Raw genomic sequence first — 21,920 nt, forward strand, 5'->3', positions numbered from 1 at the left:
TTTGCAACTTCTCTAAGTTTGAGATTATTTCTAACTAAAAGTTTTTTAAAATATGACCTTGAGTCATTAGCAACATTTTAAATGATAGTCATTACATGCCATTTAAGAAAGGAAAGATGTGTGAAATACATTTTAAAAAGAGCTTGTACTAGGAAGCTTAAAATGTGAAGTTTTGATGTTTACAAAATTAATCTTTGGTTCACTTCAAAATTTCCTTTTATGGACTCCTTCATTCCTCTAAAAATGCTGAATGAATAAACTGTGACTCTATGTACTGTTTCCTCATTAGTAACAGCTCTTGCCAGAATGACATAAACAAATGATGCTTCCATGCATCTTCTCCAGATGCCTTTACATCTTGTTCTTAATGTACTAGTCCCACACTTCACAGAAGAAGAAACAGACACATAGAAGCCAAGCCCATATACAAAGGCTAGATCTTTCCAAGCAGGATATGGCTCCACCAGATCTTTCAAGGATTTTTAAGCATTTCCTTTCAGGCACAGGCGAAAGATGTTTAAAGACAGCCCCTTCCACAGATGAAAGATACCCATCATTCTTGAACTACCCACAAGCAGGGCTGACTCTCACAAACCATAAATTGAGACAATCACCAAATCCTGCATTTAAGGAGCCTTTCTTAAACTCTAGGCAATAACTGAAGTTGTAATATATTTTTGGCAGCTTCAAGTGACTCAATGCCAAGGAAGTACACACAAAATAGCATAAAAATTCACTTGGTACCGGTAGATGAACCCTGCTCACCTCCCATAGACACAGCCTCTTATCTCTTTCTCTTCCCCACCCATTTTGGTCCACCGTCTCCCCTGTTGCAACCCTTAGATGCTCACTGTAACCAGCCTCCCAAGCACATGATGATGATAGACAAGGAAGTGGGGGCCTCAGCGTCGCCTGCATCTATGGCACTGCTCAGCTGACAGCTTCACCTCCACACTCACTGAAATCACTTGGGTCTCTCCAGGTTTGTCCAGATTTTCAAAAACAGCCTCTTGTTTATCAGCTCGGACTTCAATGAGGTTTTGCTTGTAGTTAACGGTGAGGTTCCTCTCCCGGATAATCTCCTGCAGGGCTTCTGCATACTTCTTGACCCCAAAAATTGCTCCAAGAGAAGTGTTGAAAATGATATTGGCCTTAGATCGCTTCCCTGTCTGAGAAAAAGGAAAGAATAGAAACAACCAACATCAAAGTATTACTCCAGCCACCCTTTTTTTTTTTAACCTAGACAAGACTTAAAACCCTCAGAAGAGACCTCGCCAGCTTTCTTCATCACTATGCGCTGGTGGGTGAGCTGTGGACCAATCCACTGCCTCCTCATTTTCTGTCAGTGACACAGCAACTAAGAGCAACTTGATTCAGGTGTTGAGGTGGATCCTGTTCAAAGAGGGCCAGAGATGAAAGTCAAGTCCAAGGGAAGATAGAGCTGAACTGTTTATTCATATAGTCATTTGTTGATTCACTCAGTAAACATTTAATAAGGTCCTAGAGTTGGCCCGATACTATTCTAGGTGCTGAGAGGACAGAAGTGAACAAAACAAAGTTCCCGTCCCCTTGGCTCATACACTCTAGTATTGTTCATATGTTTCAGAGAGGCTGGTATCCTCCCAAGTGCCTAAGATCTTAAGGCACCTGAAAGAGAACCTTCCTCTCAGGCCATCTAAGACTTGGGAGATGTTATGCAAAGAGAATTCCAGGAGGGAAGAAAGCTAACCTCTGACTCTTTTCTTTTGTTCAGCTCCGTTTAGGATTTTCTCACCTGGATCACACTATTTGAAAGAAGATGGGTGGGTAAGAACCTCAAAAGGCTGTGCCAACCCGGAATTCTCATGACCCAGAGTGACCTTTTCTTAGAAACAGCAGTGATGGTGGACCTGTTCCTTAACTGCCCACCCCACAGGGTTGGGGCAGGTTTACATAACCCAGGGGAAGGCCTTCCCAGTGCCGGGCTCCAAGCACACATTCAACACCTCTTCAGTCCCACCTTCCCCTCCCCTTCTGCCCACCTGTCCCTTTACAGAACCAGAGGCTGCTTTGAATCCTGTCACTGTCTCAAGTCAAACCGCGCTTTGGTAAACCAACTGTGACATCCCACACATGGGCAGGAGGGCCACAGCAGCTTCTCCACAGCTTCTCACCAGGTGTACCTGAGCTGTGGACACCTGAAGGTGTTTGAGGAACGCTGAGAAAGCATCCCCACCCAAACATCTCTTTCCACTAAGGTCCAAAGTTCTAAGTGAACAATTTTTTGCCTTTAGACTTGGCAGTTTGCCTATTACACATCCAAGAATATATAATAAGAGCCAAAAAATATTCATAACACTGAAGTTGAGCGGGAGCAACTGAGGATATTATTATGTACAAACATAAACAATGTGCAACTAATTGTGCATATGCACAGATATATTTAAACAATCTCTAACATATCTCACCAGTAGGCTTTTATACACACATTTAAAAGTATATTACAAAGATTATTTAATAACATATAATACATATAAATTTGTATGTACAGTATGATTATAACCATGTTAAAAAAAAAACATGTATAGGGAAAAAAATGGAAGTACATGTCAAATTGATGACAGCAGCTATACCAAAGCAATTGGATTATGAGTGACTTCTTCCTTTTTTTCTATTTTGTAAGCTTCCAATTACATAATTTTGTACATATGTAATAAAAATTTAAAAACAGAAAAGGCACTTTGACATGGATAAAAATGAAATCCCTTCTGCCCTCCTTGTCTCCATCCCTGGAAAAGAAGCATACCTTCCTGAAATAGGCCTCTGATAAATACATGATCTTCTGCGGGGCTCCAGCGCACTTCACTGGAGTATTAGGGAAGGTAAAGATGGCATTGCCCTCCTTAAAGTCCTGCAGAGCTTTCCATGTCTTCTCTACCGTCTTAACTGAATAATTGGACCCTATCTTGGGATGGGCAAAACCTTCAGGGAGGCCTTTGATCTGCAACAAAGCACACAAAGAAATTATTATTTAACAAAAGTGCAAACGGAGTCTGTGTTTAGAGTCCTTGTTCTCTGCCATTTCTACAACCTCTCAAGTATTTCAGCACAATCATTAGCCCCAGGACTCAAACACAGTGGAGCAGGCAGGTGGCTGAGGGATCTGCTAAGCCCAGAGCTGTGGTGCCCGCAGTCACCTGTCAAAGCACAGAACAGGCTTGGCCTGGCGGAAACCCTCCTGGCCTGGAGACCAGGATTTGAACCTATCTCTTCCCACCATCAGAGTGAGGACAAGAAGCCAGGCTTACTTCCTTTTCAGAGAACCAGTTGCCTTACTGGGAAGAAAAAGAACAACAGGCAGAACCAAGAGCCATACTGTCAGTGATTAACAAAATTAAATTACTCTGTATCAGGTTGGACCAGGCCCAGCTCTTGGTAAAGGCCACAAAGGCAGGAAATTAAAAGCATGGACTTGGGAACCCTACAGACCCAGCCTGAGTCCTAGCTTTCCACTTACAAGCATTGTGATCCTGTGTAAATTACCCAGTAAATCAGCTGGTGGGTCTCAAGTGTGGTCCCCAGAACAGGACCACCTGGGAACTTGTCAGAAATGCAAATTATCAGGCCCCACCCCAAACCTACTGGATCAGAAACTCAGAGGCAAGCCCAGAAATCTGTTTTAACAGGCCCTCCAGGTGATTCTGATGCACACTGAGAAGCTCATATTCAGCATCTGTGAAATGGGGATAAAAGTAACTGCTTCGTGGGGTTGTTGGCAGGAATAAAGGAGACCAAGTGTATAAGGTGATTAGAAAAATGACACTTACGTGGTAGTGCTTTGTAAGTATTAGTGTATTCCTGCCAGGAAGATTAACTGGGTCCCTGTCTTAAATGTTAGAAGGTTCATACAATGCAATGAAGATGGAAAGGAGTGAGTTAAGGGACTCAAGCACAAGCAGGGAACGATCAAAAACAGTCATCAAGATGGCCTTGTCCTTCAGAACCTCCCCAGGCTGTTCTCCAGCCTGTTCTCCAGGCTGTAGGGCACCCAACTGCAGAGTCACCCAACATCTATTCCTCAGGTCTCAAGGAAACAGAGTCCTATGGTCTCCTCCATTGCATCCAACATTAAGAGCAACTATTCCTCTGATTACTGACTATATCTTCTGCTGCAGTTTAAGTAGTTGTAATATTCTCAGTCTCAACAACAGTAACCATTTATTACCATAAAATCACCTTGCATTTTAATGTTTCTGCAGTTTCACATCTATGTTAATATTCACTCTATTCACTATACTCCTCTGAGGGAGGGGGTGGAATATTATTGACCCACAGACGCAGACGAGGAAACTGAAGACCAAGGTTGAGAGACCCACCTAGACTCTTACAGAACTAGATACCGAGGTCCCTGACCACTGCCTGTGGCTCTTCCCACAGGACCTCCACACTTCCGGGCTCCCAAAGAAAAACTCAGTATCCAAGAGATAAACAAACAGCAAATCTGCCTTCGTCGTTTTTCTCTAGTCTGAAGAAGTTGTTGTTAAGGAAAAGGATGCCATAAAGTGGTAACCAAGTTCCTTTTAAGGAGACTTGGTCATAAAGGGCAGTTTATGACACCACTGAATCCAAGTTGCTTCTGGGAACCTTGAAGCAGGAGCCAGGAAAGTCTGAGAAAGAGATGAGATAACAAGCTGTGCGCTGGGAGCTGTGGACCATCCTACTGCACTGAGCAGACCAGCAAGCAGGACACGGTGCTGCAGAGACCCCCTCGGGAGCTGGTGGGGGAAAGAGGAGAAGGCAGCTGGGCAGAGAGAAGCTGCTGCGGTTCAACAGAGCCCAGATCAGAGATCCAGCCCTTCTGGAGGCCCAACTACATTCCTGCCCCCGAGATCCAAACACCTTGGTATCCTCATCAAAGAAATCCCTTTCTGTTTACACTAACCTGGGTACTTTTCTAGTATCTGCAAAGCGTGCTAAGTAACACAGTAGCCCTGGTAATGTTATTCATGTTCTCTTAGCCTCAGTTTCCTCATCTATCAAGAGGCGATAAAAATATCTACCTCACAAGCAGTTGTGAGGAATCAGTATTAGATTCCTAGCATGGTCCCTGTACATAGTAGAGACTCCATAGTAACAGTTACTTTTAAATATTATTTTTTTTTATATATAAATTTATTTATTTTATCTTTTGGCTGTGTTGGGTCTTTGTTGCTGCCACGCGGGCTTTCTCTAGTTGGTGGCGAGCGGGGGCTACTCTTCGTTGCGGTGCACGGGCTTCTCATTGCGGTGGCTTCTCTTGTTGCGGAGCACAGGCCCTAGGTGCACAGGCTTCAGTAGTTGTGGCACACGGGCTCAGTCGTTGTGGCTCACGGACTTAGTTGCTCCGTGGCATGTGGGATCTTCCCGGACCAGGGATCGAACCTGTGTCCCCTGCATTGGCAGGCGGATTCTCAACCACTGCACCACCAGGGAAGCCCACTTTTAAATATTATTGTTTCTTGGTTTACTGCAAGAGAGTGCTAAGAACTCTCAGCGCTGGTCTCTTCAAACAGTCCTCCTCTCACGGCACCGGGCTGTCGGGGTGACAGGATGGTGGAGATGGGCTGTCTTTGCTAAGTCAACTCTGGTGGGCTTTTTAAGAGGCACGGACGTCCCAGAAATTATAACTGGCACCTTTCTCCACAGAGCCTCCTCCACAGTTTGTCGTTATATGAGGCCCATGACCCATGGCACCAAACTCATCACACCTTCACACCAAGTCATGGCTTGTTTAAACCTTCACAGAACACGTCCCAGGTCATTTTCACTACACCCTACCCTGGACATGTCATGATTCTGGTTTTTTACACAGAAACACACTTCAAAGACCCTGCTGATCCAACTCATATGTGGCCCTCACCTGGACCGCATTCCTGAAACCTGTGACCTGGTCATCACAATGCTTTACGTGCTTCAGCTGCTTATCCACAGTCCCCAATAAGCTTCTGGAAATCATAATTACTAACTCACCCTATTATGTTTTAGGAAAATAAATTTGAATCTCACAATTGTCAGAAGGCATCTGGCGCTCTAGCTCACTGAAAAGGGAGGTCTAAGGAACTTCAAGGGCAGCATTTATATTGTGTCGGTCACTTCATACCAGCTCTATGCAACAAAACTCAGACATCCTTCCAGCTCCTGATAAGCTAACTGCTGGTATTCTACCCTTAAAGTCTGCTTAAGAATTCACAATCTAAATCTTACTTTCAAAGGAAAATTTTATCTGTAATATAACCAACTAAGTCCTACAGAGAAACATAGTTTTCTTGTAAGTGTGGAAAAGGCTGCTATTTTGCAAGAATTACCATCAGGCCATGGACACGCTGAACTCTGATTAAAGTTTAAAGCTAGAACATATCATGATCATTGACAGAATCTTAGAGAAGACTTTTTTAAAACCATAAAAAGACTGCTGAGAAATAAAACTAGAAGGGGATTTCTTAATACTCTTTCTTGTCAAAATGAATGTAAAGCAACTAAATGTGGTTTTGATCGTAGCATAAGTAAGCCAGTGTAACATAAAAGTAGCTTAAAACAGTACCTTCTCGTAGTCCAGCTGAATTCCGAGAGCAATGATAAGATATTTGTAGGAAATCTGCAACACAAAAAAATGACATTTTAGACCAGGACCCAAAAAGTGGCAGCCCAAGGGCTGACTCAGGCCCCAAATGTGCTTGGCCAACACTGCGTTTCCATTTTTTTACCGTGACTGACTTGGGGCTGTGGGTAGTGGGCAGGACAGCAGGCAGGGATGCACATTCCAGTTTGCCATCATGCCCACCGTTCTCTGCTGCCTCACACCTCACTGCTTCACAAATATTGTATAACCTGCCTGGCCTCTGGGAGCTCGAGACGCCTGTATTTTTACACAGTGGAGAACGACAGCAAAGAGGCCACAGTGCTTCCCTAGTGCTTGTGTTAACACAACATTTTTCATGTTGAAGAGTGGGAGGATGACTTTCAAATCTTAAAACAATCAGCTCTCTTTTTTTTTTTTTAACATCTTTATTGGAGTATAATTGCTTTACAATGGTGTGTTAGTTCTGCTGTATAACAAAGTGAATCAGCTATATGTATACATATATCCCCATATCCCCTCCCTCTTGCATCTCCCTCCCACCCTCCGTATCCCACCCCTCTAGGTGGTCACAAAGCACAGAGCTGATCTCCCTGTGCTATGCAGCTGCTTCCCACTAGCTATCTATTTTACATTTGGTAGTGTATATATGTCCATGTCACTCTCTCACTTCGTCCCAGCTTACCCTTCCCCCTCCCCGTGTCCTCAAGTCCATTCTCTACTACGTCTGCGTCTTTATTCCTGTCCTGCCCCTAGGTTCTTCAGAACCTTTTTTTTTTTTTTAGATTCCATGTATATGTGTTAGCATACGGTACTTGTTTTTCTCTTTCTGACTTACTTCACTCTGTATGACAGACTCTAGGTCCATCCACCTCACTACAAATAACTCAGTTTCGCTTCTTTTTATGGCTGAGTGATATTCCAAAAACAATCAGCTTTCTTTAAAAGCTATCAGGCAACTTGTGAATCCCCAGCAAATCTGACCTGTCCTATGAATTGGATCAATATCGTAACTGAGAAACTTCTCTTTTGAGGGTCACTGAAAAGGAGGTGTGTGATATAACCTACCTGATCTTGTTTAATGATCTGTTTGGAATTTAAAACTCCTCTCTTTAAATATGGGCATTGTGCTTACCCATGCTGAGGGCAAAAGTATCCATATTTATTGTGATGGGAATGGGGGTTTAGGATCAGAGGGAAGACAAGTTGAAGCACCGGAGTGTAAGCAAGAAGGATGTAAAGTGAAAGGACTTGCCTAGAAAACTGGAGAATGACTCCAGGAGCCCAGAATGGAACCACAGGTGACCACTGCCACAGTCTGGTACCAAACAGAGAAGCACTTGTGTTATACAGCAGCAATGTTCTCCTCGCCACGCCGAACGCTCCTAGAGGATGAAGCTTATGTCTTGGTCCCTATAGTCCCAGAATCTAGCACAGTCACTAAATTAAAGTGAGGAAGTTGGTAATGCTTGTTGGATGAAAGGACACGTGGATGGTTGATTTCAGTTGCTTGTGAAAAATACAGTTTATCAAAGTGGACAGATAATATATACATCTTCACCTGTATGATTTGCCTACCCATAGAGACCGGGTGCCCTTAAATTCCTTGGTCTGTAGGAAGGTGTACCAGGCCCATTAAATGGCTGAGTGAACTGTGTTGAGTCTTCAGGGTGTGAGGTTAGAGATGGCACGGGGTCTGGGGGTGGTGCCCTACAGGTAAGACATATGCATACTGTCAGCAAGAAAAGCCATTGGTTTGTGCCTGCCTTGATGGTTCTATTAGAGCATAATATTGATTATTTTAAGGACTAGTAACAGACGTGCTTAAGATTATGAAAACAAATAAATAAAGAAGGGAGAATAAACCCTAAAGTAGCAAACAACACAAGAAAGCCTCAAGTCTTTTGAATGAGCTCAAGCTTCCAGGCCAGAAGACCTAACTCTAAGGAACTGCAAAAACTTGTAGACAAAACTTTTGAGCAATTTCAGAGAACAGTGCAGACCCCGCTGGAAGGCTAAATATGGGCAAGTGTTCTAATTTTAAACAGGGGATGGGGGAGGTACATTCTGACACTAACAATTTAGTAAATAGGATGTTTAAACATTTCAAAATTCCAGGCCCATCTACTAAATAGATGTCTCGTAATAATTTAGAAAAAGAAAAGCATCAGCATGTGTTCACAAACTGTAAACCTGCTTTCCATCAGTCAGCAGTCAAATACTCTGCGGGCACAGAGTGGATACTCAATAAATATTTCCTTTTCCTTTTTTCCATGTATTCTTTTTTTTTTTTTAATAGATCTTTATTGGAGTATAATTGCTTCACAATACTGTGTTAGTTTCTGTTGTACACCAAAGTGAATCAGCCATATGCATACACATGTCCCCATATCCCCTCCCTCTTAAGCCTCCCTCCCACCCTCCCTATCCCACCCCTCTAGGTCATCGCAAAACACCGAGCTGATCTCCCTGTGCTATGCTGCTGCTTCCCACTGGCTATCTTACATTTGGTAGTGTATATATGTCGATGCTACTCTCACTTCACCCCAGCTTTCCCCTCCCACCCCATGTCCTCAAGTCCATTCTCTACGTCTACATCTTTATTCCTGCCCTGCAACTAGGTTCATCAGTACCATTTTTTTTTTTTTTAGAGTCCACATATATGTGTTAGCATATGGTATTTGTTTTTCTCTTTCTCTTACTTCACTCTGTGTGACAGACTCTAGGTCCATCCATCTCACTATAAATAACTCAGTTTTGCTTCTTTTTATGGCTGAGTAATATTCCATTGTATATATGTGCCACATCTTCTTTATCCATTCATCTGTTCATGGATATTTAGGTTGGTTCCATGTCCTGGCTATTGTAAATAGTGCTGCAATGAACATTGGGGTACACGACTCTTTTTGAATTATGGTTTTCTCAGAGTATATGCCCAGTAGTGGGATTTCTGGGTCATATGGTAGTTCTATTTTTAGTTTTTTAAGGAACCTCCATACTGTTTTCCAAAGTGGTTGTATCAATTTACATTCCCACCAACAGTGCAGGAGGGTTCCCTTTTCACCATACCCTTTCCAGCATTTATTGTTTCTAGATTTTTTGATAATAGCCATTCTGACCAGCGTGAGGTGATACCTCGTTGTAGTTTTGATTTGCATTTCTCTAATACTTAGTGATGTTGAGCATCTTTTCATGTGCCTCTTGGCCATCTGTATGTCCTCCTTGGTGAAATGTCTATTTAGGTCTTCTGCCCGTTTTTTAACTGGATTGTTTGTTTTTTTGATATTGAGCTCCATGAGCTGTTTGTATATTTTGGAGATTAATCCTTTGTCTGTTGTTTCATTTGCAAATATTTTCTCCCATTCTGAGGGTTGTCTTTTTGTCTTGTTTATGGTTTCCTTTGCTGTGCAAAAACTTTTAAGTTTAATTAAGTCCCATTTATTTCATGTATTCTTTAAAAAATAATAACAGCAACATTTCTTGAGCATTCACTCTGTACAACGCACTGTTCTGAATGTTTTACTTGTTTTAACTCATCTAATCCTCACAGCAACCCAATGAAGTAGGTATTATTAGTAGTACCAATTTACAGATGAAGAAACTGAGGCACAACTTGCTCACAAAGATTTACTGAACACCTTCTATGTGACAGATATTGTGCTAAGTCCTGGACATACAACGCTAAACAAGAAAGACCCAGTTCCTACCCCTCCAGGAACTCAGTCTAGTGGGCAAGACAGACATTACCAGATAATCACACAAATAATTACTAAACCACAGAATGCTGTGATGGCATGTCAAGGGGGAACCTGACTAGTCTGGTAGATCAGGAGGCTTGCCTGAAGATGTCACCTCTAAGCTAACGATAAGCAGGAGTTAGCTAGGGGAAGAGGTGGAAGCAGCATGTGCAAATGTCCTGGGGAAGAAGGAGGCCATGGTATTTGAGGAAATGAGAGGCCAGTGTGCTGGAGTAGGAACAAGGAAGAGAATAGAACCAGGTTAAATCTGGAGAAGGAGCAAGGACCAGTCTACACGGGGCCTGGGGGACACATTCCAAACACACAGAACTCTGAATCAGGGAAAAGTCAGAGACACAGACACACTGAGGCTGGATTTCAGCAGTACCCTCACATTGTAAACAGGATAGGAAAGTGTAAACAAAGAATGGAAATGATTTGGTAAATTTTTTAATATTTTCAAAAGAATATTGATTGATTTATGTAAGCTAGAAAAAAGTTCTCTAGGGGCATGTTAAAGAATTAAAACCTTGAACTTAAATGAAACCATCATGGATAATGGCAAGGAAAAATTGCTAACTGGATGTCTGAATCAAAAATCTAAAAGATCCAGGCAGGCTGGGAGGGTGAACCAAAACCAAGAAGAAGAGACATTGTATGTAGATTTCTGATATCTGGCTATGGAATACTTTTGCTTAAAAAATCTCGGAGAAGAGTCTCACCAACTAATACCAACTTCTTTCGCAGCCCTAAAACAAGACTCTACAACTCTCCCAAGGGTCTAGGCCTTAGATGTCTAAGCAGGACTCAGAACTGGGAGCACCTCCCAGTGCCTCTCATTCTCAAGAGATAAGACAAGTTTATGTTCCTTAAGATACACACAAACCCAATCACAGAGGACTCTGAGCTATTCCTATAATGCAGAGGGGTCTGACTAGGAGGCAGGCACTGCTGTACCAAAGGGGGATGTGTATTAGAAGATACAAGCCCACTGGTCCCATGAGCTGGCAGCAGACTGGCAAGGGAAATGAGCCCCAAAACTCAATCTTGTGAACTGAGAACAATCTTGTGTTTAATCCAGTCTGCTCTCCTGGACATGCTGGGGAAAATATGGAAGTGTTTCAACAGGGAGAAAATAATATATAAAATTTTTAATTTAATGTAAATAAATAAATATGTCTGTATATATTTTAGGATGCGGGATGCTTGACTTGACAGTAGATCATGTGAAAAAAAGACCCAGTGGTTTGAGCTGACCGCTAGCCCAGCATGAATCAGCACTGTGGTAACTTGGCAAATGCTAGCTTGGATTCTATCTAGTTGTGGGAGAGAATGTCCCACTCTATTCTGGGCTGTTCTGTAGTGTTGGCTACTCTTCTAGGCACCTCTAGGGGCCACGGATCATGGGGGCAAAACAAGCCAGATGATGTCTCAAGCAGGGTAAAGAGGGTAGTGAGAGGGCTGGAGCTCATGAAATCTGAGGAAAATGGAGACAGCAGGACAAGTCTACCTGAGGAGAAGACTGACACAGACTCTAAGAGCCACCTTCAAATAGTTGGAGGGTTTCTCCACAGAAAAGAGAGAAGGCTTTCTCTCCCACACTACAGGAAGAATAAGGAGCAAGAACAGTATTATGGCTACTATCACCCTGGAGGCCCAAGAAAGAACAAAAAAAGAGGTTACAGGAAGGTAGATTCTGACTCATTAAAGGCAGAACTTTCATATAACCTGTCTATCTATAAAAAATGAAGAGGGATAACTTGTCAGAGAAGTCCCTGGCCCTGGAAAGTGTAAATACTAACCCATTTTAAATTCAACCCCCTACCCCACGTGCCTCAATCCCAGTAATTAGGCTCTATTTTTTTAAATGAATATTCATCACCTTCTAACACATTATATAACTTATTATGTCTACTGTTTATTGTATGTCCTCCTCCACTAGAAATATAAAATCCAGGACAATAAGGATTTTTGTCTGTTTTCGTTCACTTGTATATCCCTAAAACTGTACCTAGGTTATAATAATGCTTAATAAATATTGAGGAAGGAAGGAAGGAGGGGAGGGAGAGACGGAGGGGAGGGAGGAAGGAAGGAAGGGGGGAAGGAGGGTTGGTTCAGGGTTGATCAGGGTTCAGGGAAAGGCTGCAAACAATCTCTGAACTCCTTGAAATTAAGTGCAAAATTAGGTACATATATGCATTTTCTAGACTGGGCTAATTAAGATCCACACTCAGAAAGATCCATGACCTAAGGAAAGGTTGAGAATGCCTGGAGCCAATGGTCCCTGCTTAGAGCAAGGGGTTGGATCTGAAAGATTCCCACCAACTCTCAGATTCTACAGTTCTGTGAAAATGCTGGAGTGCCCAGTCTGGAGGGAACCGGGTCAGGATATTAAGGCCAATAATACCCTGGGGGCCCAAGAACCATGGGAGCCCGGAACAGGCCTGTGCGGCACGATGGCTGTCCTGGGCTCAGCAGCAGACGAGGGGACACGATGCACTGATGGCTCCTAAGCCTGTCTTCTCACCGTCCTGCCCTCATCCCCTCAGTCAGACAAAGGGGCTGCAGTTGCGGAAAAGCTGTGATCCCTGTGTGGTTGGGGGTGGGGGGGGGGAGGAGACTTCTAAATGGTGCTGAGCAACCATGAGCCTCAAGCTGCAGCAGCAGCAGTTCTCAGCCCTGGCACCACCGCAGTCACACAGCTCCCTAACAGCTCTGGCCGAGCTCCCCCGCGTGTGACTGGGACGGATACTTCCCAACACCCCCTTCCTCTGCAGGACCAGGGGTCAGAGAGAGAGGCTGGCTGCTTCAAAGGAAAAGGGAGGGAGGCACCTGGTATTTTCACACAGAGCAGTAGTATTTGTTCAATAAAAATTCAGGCATATGATACTGTACCAAGCAATAGGAAAAACAGTGGTGTTCAATAAATACTTGTCTTCGTTGTTCATTTATTAATTCAGCATCACTCAGTCCTTCCATCTATCCCATCCTCCATTCCCCACACGCCCTCCCATCTCACGCAGTATTCAGCACACACACACACGCACACACGCACATGTATACCGCCCTCTTACCATGAAGCTGTCCAGTTTGATAATGGCTGTGCGTTCAATACAAGCCCTCAGGTTAACAAAAGCCAAAGGACGGTTACCTCCTTGTCGTTGTCTGTGTGGATGCAGTTCTTGTCTGGGTTCAGATCAACCACTCTAGCTTTGATCCACTCTACACCAGATGGAATCACACTCGCTGTGGGACGGCCAGATGAGGCTAATGGCTTGGCACCAGCTCCCACCAGGGTCCAGATTGGCTGGTAGAAATGTCTCTAAGAAACAAAGTATTTGGAGATTCATTTCAATGTGAGGCCGATCAAAAGGGTCATAGCTCAAAGTACATGAGCTAGACTCTCTCAATTCCTCCCTCCAGACCCTTGGAGCATCACAGAGAAAAGTCTCCAGAAGGTTAGTCTTCCCACCACTGACTCCACTGATGTCTCCTACTGTGTTAAGCTCTGAAGGGCAGTCACCTACAAAAGAATTCTGCCAAGATCAGCAAAAAAAAGCCATAAACTATCTTTAGTGAGCACTGTATTATTTATTGCTTAAATAATACAGATTTAAGATTTTGTGTTTAACATGTACATGTTACATATACATGCATATAAGCACACACACATTATTAATCCATTTATGTGCACGGATATAAAGAAAAAGTAAGCCCCAAAACCTAAATATGGCTCCTCAGAAATTTGTGAGGTGAGTCTGAAAAGTTTACTGCCACTTTGGGGATGCTCAAAACTTCATTAACTTCCCACTATGTTTCCCAAGCCCATGGGGAGGACTACAGACATCCCCCATCAGCACTAGGATCCCTCTTCTCCTTTCTCAGAGGCATCAGATCCTACCATGATACCCAAACTTCCAGTATTTTCTGGAGTTCTCCTGCTTCAGATGGTCCACTCTTGATCTCAGTTAGTTGTGAAAGTTCTAGGCTCGGGGCCAAAGGGCATATTGGCTTAATGATCTCTGAGAATTCCAATGCATCCATGGAGTAGACCAGGGGACCAAGAGATCTCAACATTGTCAAAATGCCTCATACTGGCCAGACAGAATTGCCCACACCCCCAGAGAGTGAAGAGGACATGAGGAACAGCTCTGCAATCTCCCTACAGCCATAATGCATGGGATCAAAGATAAGGGGGGCAGAGGTCTCCAGTTGTGAGAGCTCAACGATTTCAAGTCCATCTTGAACAGAAAAGGGAATGAAAATACAAACTCGGATTATTTTTTAGACTGCAAACAAGCACAAGCTCTAGCAGTCACTAAACCAGACACAGGAGGGAAAGTGCCAAAGGCCTGAGCCGCTGGCAGCTCCTGCGACAGCCCCTGTCACGCACTTCCTCACAGAGCGGGACAGACCCCATTCTGGCCTCCTGAATTGTGTCCAGTGCCTTGGAGGGGCCTGTCTCATCACAAAGAGTAGTCCCACCAGGGGGCCTTCCATGCGTTAGCTACAATCCACCACAGGCCACCTGATACAGCTCTCAGACCACTGTCATTTCAAATGTTGTCCCTGAATTAAAGTCACTTTTAAGAGGAAATAGACGGAGAGGGCCCTCCAGTCTCCCCACAAGTCACAACCTACCAGTTGGAGATTGCAAAAAAGCCCTGGGCAGCCTCGTTTGGTACTGGGAAGACTTCCTGAAAAGGACCGTGCCTTTCTTGCCCTACCCTCCTCCACCAAACCAGCACCAGATCCATTTTGCTTTTTCCTCCCAAAGATACAGCTTCCCACTGGTGCACACCCAGTTCCTTAGGAAACATTAAGCCAACCGCCAAAATGCTTGACTATTTTTTGAAGCTTTGGACAATCTTAAAATATTTTTCATGAAATAGTGCTTTACAAACACTTCCCAACTTCCCTCCTCGTGTCTGCTAGCTTTTTCTGCTTTATAATCTGTTTATAATCTCTTACACTTATATTTCTCAAACCCACTGACACCTTTTCAGTGGGTTTTTACCTTCTCCCCCCCACTGCCCCTCAACTCATCACCCTTTCTCCAGACTGGAACAGGGAAAGGAAGGTGCAACAGCCACTGATTTTCCTCTGGACATGAGACTGAAGGTGGAGGATGACACGAGTTGAATTGTTTCTCTCCAAAATATATGCTGACGTCCTAACCCCAGGACCTGCGATCATGACCTTATTTGGAAATAGGGTCTTTGCAGATGTAATCAAGTTAAGATGGGGTCATGCTAGACTAGAATGTCCTTAACCTCTAATGTCTATCCATCAGACTGTCTAACGTCTAATCCAATGACTGGTGTCCTTATAAGTAGGTCATGTGAAGACACAAGAGCCACACAGAGAGAAGGCCATGTGAAAACAGAGGCAGAGGTCTGAGCGATCTACAACAAGCCAAGGAACACCAAGGACTGTCCACAACCACCTAAACTAGGAGAGAGGCATGAGACAGCTTCCCCTTCCCCCTCAGCCTTCAAGGGGAGCATGGCCTTGCTAACACCTTGGTTTTGGACTTCTAGGCTCCAGAACTGCGAAAGAGTAAATTATCTGTTGTTTTAAGCCACCCCCTTTATGGCAATTTGTTATGGCAGCCCTAAGAAACTAACAGAGAGAAGAACATAAGCCAAGAGATCTGTCCTCGCTCTCCCCCTCCCCCCACCTTCTCCCAATTCTTTGGGACAACCTGCTTTTTATGCCCAGAAAGAGAAGCACTAACCTGGGAACATGGTGGTCTAGGCATGACAGTCATCCCCAACCCAGCCCCTAACCTACGCATGCATGTGCACGACACACACACACACACACACACACACACACACACACGCACTCAAAAGGGGGAGACTTACCTCGCTGGGCTCAATGATGGCCACATTCTCTGCGCCCACTTTCCTCTTCATGCGGGCAGCCATGGTGATCCCACCACTGCCCCCACCCAGCACCAGCACCTCATAGTGGTTCTTGGCTGCGAGGCTGGCCCCTGTGTGAAGCTGAAGTGGTTTGGCCTGCTGACAGCCCAGCCTGAGGAAGCAGGCAAAGAGTCGGACACGGGGGCCAGACACCACAGCGGCCAGCGGGGTCATCTTCAGGCTGGATCAGGCTAGAAAGGAACAGATAAGGCTCTGTGTAAGGAAGGAGCCACTATGGGACCAAAGCATTTTCATTCAGGGAGGGAGGGGAGGCTGGCATCTGGCCGGCTCTAGCTGGTTGCCCCCGTTTCAACACCACCTTCCCACCTGGCTGTGGTCAAGAGCTTCTTGGGAATGCTCCACAGATGGCTAACAATTGGCTAAGCTTTTCCTTTTCTCCCTTTTCTCCTCCTTTCGGGACGTCTCAGACTTTGAACCAAGTAAGTCTCATCTTTTAAGTTCTCCTCATAATGTGCCTGTACCTCTCCTTGTCCCTCCCTAAAGCTAGGGCATCATCTACGGTATCCCGCTGTCATCCTTCTCCTCTCAGGCACATTCCTCAATTCTTTCTTTGGCTTTTCAGTCCACCAAATATGTACGAGTCTACAGATAGACACCTGAACAACCCCTTGCCGCAAAGGGCACCTGAGACCTTGCTGAAACAGAAATAGTCCAGCAAGAAACCCACCTTCTCTGTAGCTCAGAGTTCAGGCCAAGGTAATCAGAGCCTCAGCCCCACTAAGAAGTACCCGGATCTGCCTGCCCAGCGACACACGATTTAAATCACTGGCTACAGACACATAAGCAAAGGCCCTCCATATCTTTGGCAGTTTCAACCAGATGATGCAAAAGCCATAAAAGGAGCCCTGCCTGGTATCATAAAGTTATATTTTATGAAAAGAATCTGCATATGCTGCTGACCAGTCTTTTATTATAACCAATTCGGTAAATAATCTCCCCTTTATAGTTCTTCCAAGAGACACACTTTACCTTTAGGAAAAGGTGTTTCTGCTCTGAGCAGCTGGTGCTTTGGCAGTGAGGAAATGAAGGCGTCTCAGAAACTGGCCTTGGCGTCATCCCATCCATAGATCCGGCCTTGGATACAGGCCTCACATCTTGGATACAGTCTATTTTATAACTTGAGGGGTCCAGACCAAACTATCTCCCTCCCTGCGTATTACAGCACCCCAGATTCCACCATCAAGCTCAGCCCTGTGGGTTCAACAATGCTCCAGGAACCGTTTATTAAAATGCAAGTACCCAGCTGGGGGATAACACTTCTAGCTGCTGAGTTCACTAACTTCTTAATGGGAACAACTTAATTATATGACTTCCCCCACCAGTGGAGAAGAGGAAGGCTACACGAGGGAATTAGAGAGAGCTGGGAGGGAAAAACGCTATGAAAGGAAGAAAGAAGGGCCCTGGAGGAGTGAGAAGGAGGGGCCGGAGTGATGATTTTAATTAAGATTAACTCTACTCCAGTGTTTTGGAACCCCTGACAATTTCCTCAATATTTCAGATCTGAAAAGCAACCCAGAGCTGGGGGGAGGGACATGGGGGCCACAGAAAGTGGGGCAGGCTCATACACTGTTGCCACAAGTTTAAATCAGTATGACCCTTATAGAAAACATTTCTCATCCTTTGACACTGCATTTTCATTTCTGGGACTCTGTTCTAAGGAAGTAACCTCTAATACTTAAGAAGACAAACCTTTACAAAGATATATCTCACATATTCATTCATAATACGTTCAACCCTGAGTTAACTGGTTTGTGGATTGGATCTGATTACGTCCTGGTTACAGAAAAAACAACTGCAGGCTCCACACTGGCCAAGGAAGGCTCAGGCTCCAGACTATTCTAACCAAGGCTAATTTATGATTACTTCTCTTTTAAATAAGGGGGGGGGGGCGGTGTGCGGGGAGATGGGCAGGAATAGCCATCTGCATGTTAAAACTTTGGGGAAGGGTTAAGTAAAATATGGTTACACAAGATGACCTATGTAGTCTTTTCAAATTATGTTTACATAATTAGTTTTCCAGAATAATTACGTTATGATCAGGATGTAAATTGGAATTACAATATGAGCTCAACTATGTAAGAGAAAGTGTATTTTAAAAAACAGCAAAATGTTAACACTGGGTAAGTGGTTTTTCTCTGGGTTTTAGAATAATGGGTGATTTTGACTTCTGCTTTTCTGTATCTTATAAATTATCTACTGTACACATATATTAATGTTATAATAATGAAATCTATTTTGATGACAATAACAAACATGTACTGAGTCCTTTACATAAACATTTAACTTGTGAGATGGCTGTCATTATCATCCCCATTTTACAGATGATAAAACTGAGGCAGGGAGCTCACAAATGGTGGACTGTGATTTGAACCTGGGCACTTTAGTGCCAGAGCCTCTGCTTTAAACCACTATATCTATTATCTCTATCAACAACAACAAAACAGTGCTTACATGATAATCTTAAATGAAAAAATCCAGATATCTTTTCCACACTTCCCACAAAAGGGAAACCATTTTTTGCACGGTACTGACACCTAAATATTAGCAATGTTTTGATAACACTATAATTGATTTTTTTGCCTCTTCTTTGCATGTGCTTTTCTCACGTTTTCTTTAATGAGCTTTAAATTTTAAAAATCACTCAATTTGGTTTTATTTGTTTGGTTGGGTATTTTGTTTGCTCGTTCTTTGTTTCTTAATCATTGAGGAGTGGAGGAAATCACCAAGTAGGATATTGCTGTTTGCTAGGGAAGAAGATATTTTATGGTGAATAGACAGTCGTCACATCCTGCCTTTGTATATGTCCACAGAGCAACGGAATCACAGCAAAACTCCTCGCTTGCCTTTTAGGGAAACCACTTTTTCATGGTCCTGACACAACATCTTAACTCCATGGAAAGAGTTACAAAATAATGATCTAAAAGGAGGCCTGGCTAAGTTTCTGATTTCCAGCCACGCCACCTGAGGCTCTTCAACCTCCTAATTCCCTTCCAGCCTAATACCCCATGGTTCTCCTCTTGAAAGAGGAAGAGATTATGCAAATATTTCCTTCATTCGGCCAAGAAGGCTAGTTCTGTTTTATTTCAGCAGTTACCCGTAGCCTATTTCTGGATTCAGTGTAAATAAACACAAAGTCCTCTGAACCAGTTCTATCAACTTCATTAATAACAGTCATCAAGCAGAATATCCTGGCCTTTGCAGTCAAATTTCACTTGTGAACCATAAACAAAAATTTCACAAACATAAAAGAACGTGTTAGAGGAAATGTTCCAAGTTTGAAAACACTTGAAAATCTCAGGAACACTCTCATTCTAACAATGTAATGTCGTCCTCACTTTCGGATCAGAAAAACCAGAACCACAATCTAATGCTATTTGTGGAGAAGGTAGGGCATGATACAAAGTCAAAGACCAGAAAAAACCCAGGACAATAATGCATAATCATAATTTTTTAGTATCCCACTTTGGAACTGTGGTATAATAAAATATATATATTTGGACTTTATTCCCCGTTCATGGTACAAAGCTCCTAAAACCCTTGGAATTTCCTGGGTGATAGGAGTTGTTATTCAATAGCAAATAATAATAAGGAGCCCCTTTCAACCATAACTGTTTATGTTAATGAAGCGACTCAGGATGGGACCCCTAGATAGCTTCACGATGGAGGCCATTCACCAGAAAGGCCAAACATGTCATTAGAGGGTTGGAATTTTCAGCCCCGCCCCCAGTTTCTGGGAGGAAATGGGGCTGGAGATTGAATTCTATAAAAACTCTTGAACAGGGGCTTCCCTGGTGGCGCAGTGGTTAAGAATCCGCCTGTCAGTGCAGGGGACACGGGTTCAAGCCCTGGTCCAGGAAGATCCCACATGCCGCGGAGCAACTAAGCCTGTGGCCACAACCACTGAGCCTGCGCTCTAGAGCCCGCGAGCCACAACTACTGAGCCCGTGCGCCTAGAGCCCATGCTCCGCAACAAGAGAAGCCACCACAATGAGAAGCCCGCGCACCGCAACGAAGAGTAGCCCCCGCTCTCCGCAACTAGAGAGAGCCCACGCGCAGCAACGAAGACCCAACGCAGCCATAAATAAATAAATAAATAAGTAAAATTTAAAACAACAAAAAAAAAACCTCTTGAACAATGAGATTCTGAGAGCTTCCAGGTTGGTGAACGTGCTGAAGTGCTGGGAGGGTGGTGACACACCCAGAGAGGTCATGGAAGCTCTGCGGCACCTCCCACCCTCTCCCCCCACCCCACCCCATACCTTGCCCTACGCATCTCTTCCATTTGGCCATTCCTGAGTTGAAATAAGCTTTATAAGAAACTGGTAAGTATAAGTGAAGTGTTTTCCTGAGTTCTGTGTGTCATTCTAGCAAATTATCAAACCTAAGAGGGCATCCTGGGAGCCCCAAAATTTGTAGTCAGGCAGGCAGAAGTGTGGGTCGCCTGGGATGCCATTTGCAGCTCTGGGATCTAACATCAGAACTGAATTGTTGAACACCCAGTTGGCATCAGAGAACTGGTTGGTGTTGGAAAAGACATACACCTGGTGTTAGAAGTAGTGTCAGAAAATATCAACAGGAACCAAGAGAAATTTCTGACATTGACCTAAACCAAGTCTAGAGTAACAATCAAAAAACCAGACAATTGAAGGAAGCAGGTCACACAGTCTTAACCAGAATGAAAAAAAAAAAGAAAGAAAAGGCCAAACTTGACCCTGAAGTCAACAGAAAAGAAATAAAAAACCTCTGTCAACAAAAGAACTAAGGAGCATAAATGTAAGTCTCTGAGTCTCCCTAGAAGGTAGCCTGAAACACATCTACCTGTTAGGTTAAGAAAGAAGAATTACCCACTAAGGATGCAGAAGAATGCAGCTGCTTTCTCTCTACCCTCTTACAAGGTGAAACACACACTTTTTAAAAGAATCAATAAATAGGGCAAAGTTAACTTTCATTTAACAAGCGGCACATTTATTTAATTGAAGTAAATGTATTTCATATAACAAATACATGTCCTAGTTAAATAACCTCATGCTTTTAAGTTAGATAAAAATTCAATTAATGCTACATCAATTGAGTGCTTCCTTCAAAGAATCAAAATAAATGCTTTGTTACAGCTGTAGTAAAATCCCTGCTGATTGAAAGATAAGACAGCCTGCTAGGCATCTCCTACTTACATCGCTGGCTGCTGACTCCAGACCCCCTGGTCTAGACAAGTCTTTGGGACTCCACACCTCTCACAGCCAGCCTTTCTGGGACAAGCCGCAGACTGCCAGTGTCGAGAGCTCCCTAATCCTATGCCACGTGCATGCCACTCACTGGGTGTCAGCTAGGACACTTGGCTCAGTTCAAATAGAGCTGGCCTCTAAACAAGGATTATTCAGAGCATCTTAATGAAAGACCCATCAGGCCAGCAAGACTTAGTCCATCTTTCAGCTATTTTTGCTCTTGAGGAAACAGGGGGTCTTTGTATGGGTCACAATTGTCTTATCTCAAGCCCATGCCAGGCTGGGCCCTCATTGCTTTCGGTTTCAGTAACTACAAGGCCAACCTTTATTATATCGTCTTCGTAGAAAACTTCAAAAATCAAAGAGGAAAACAGACAACGAACAGCCTCCACCTCTCACCACCCACCTGGTTCCTCCT

The 21,920-nt window shown here is 43.8% G+C and overlaps 1 protein-coding gene across 1 annotated transcript in view; it reads right to left on the reverse strand.

The window, feature by feature from the left end:
- The window catches only part of SQOR (sulfide quinone oxidoreductase), a 45,418-nt gene that overhangs the window by 8,235 nt on the left and 15,263 nt on the right, over positions 1-21,920 (reverse strand). The window contains exons 2-6 of the mRNA XM_007169710.3: positions 16,200-16,450; positions 13,484-13,654; positions 6,560-6,613; positions 2,786-2,980; positions 960-1,169 (exon numbers count right to left, since the gene is read on the reverse strand). Coding sequence (XP_007169772.1) covers positions 960-1,169; positions 2,786-2,980; positions 6,560-6,613; positions 13,484-13,654; positions 16,200-16,433 — 864 coding nt within the window. The 5' untranslated portion in view covers positions 16,434-16,450. The remainder of the gene's footprint in view (positions 1-959; positions 1,170-2,785; positions 2,981-6,559; positions 6,614-13,483; positions 13,655-16,199; positions 16,451-21,920) is intronic.

The sequence above is a fragment of the Balaenoptera acutorostrata genome, chromosome 3 (genome assembly GCF_949987535.1).
Source record: "Balaenoptera acutorostrata chromosome 3, mBalAcu1.1, whole genome shotgun sequence".
NCBI classification, from domain to species: domain Eukaryota; kingdom Metazoa; phylum Chordata; class Mammalia; order Artiodactyla; family Balaenopteridae; genus Balaenoptera; species Balaenoptera acutorostrata.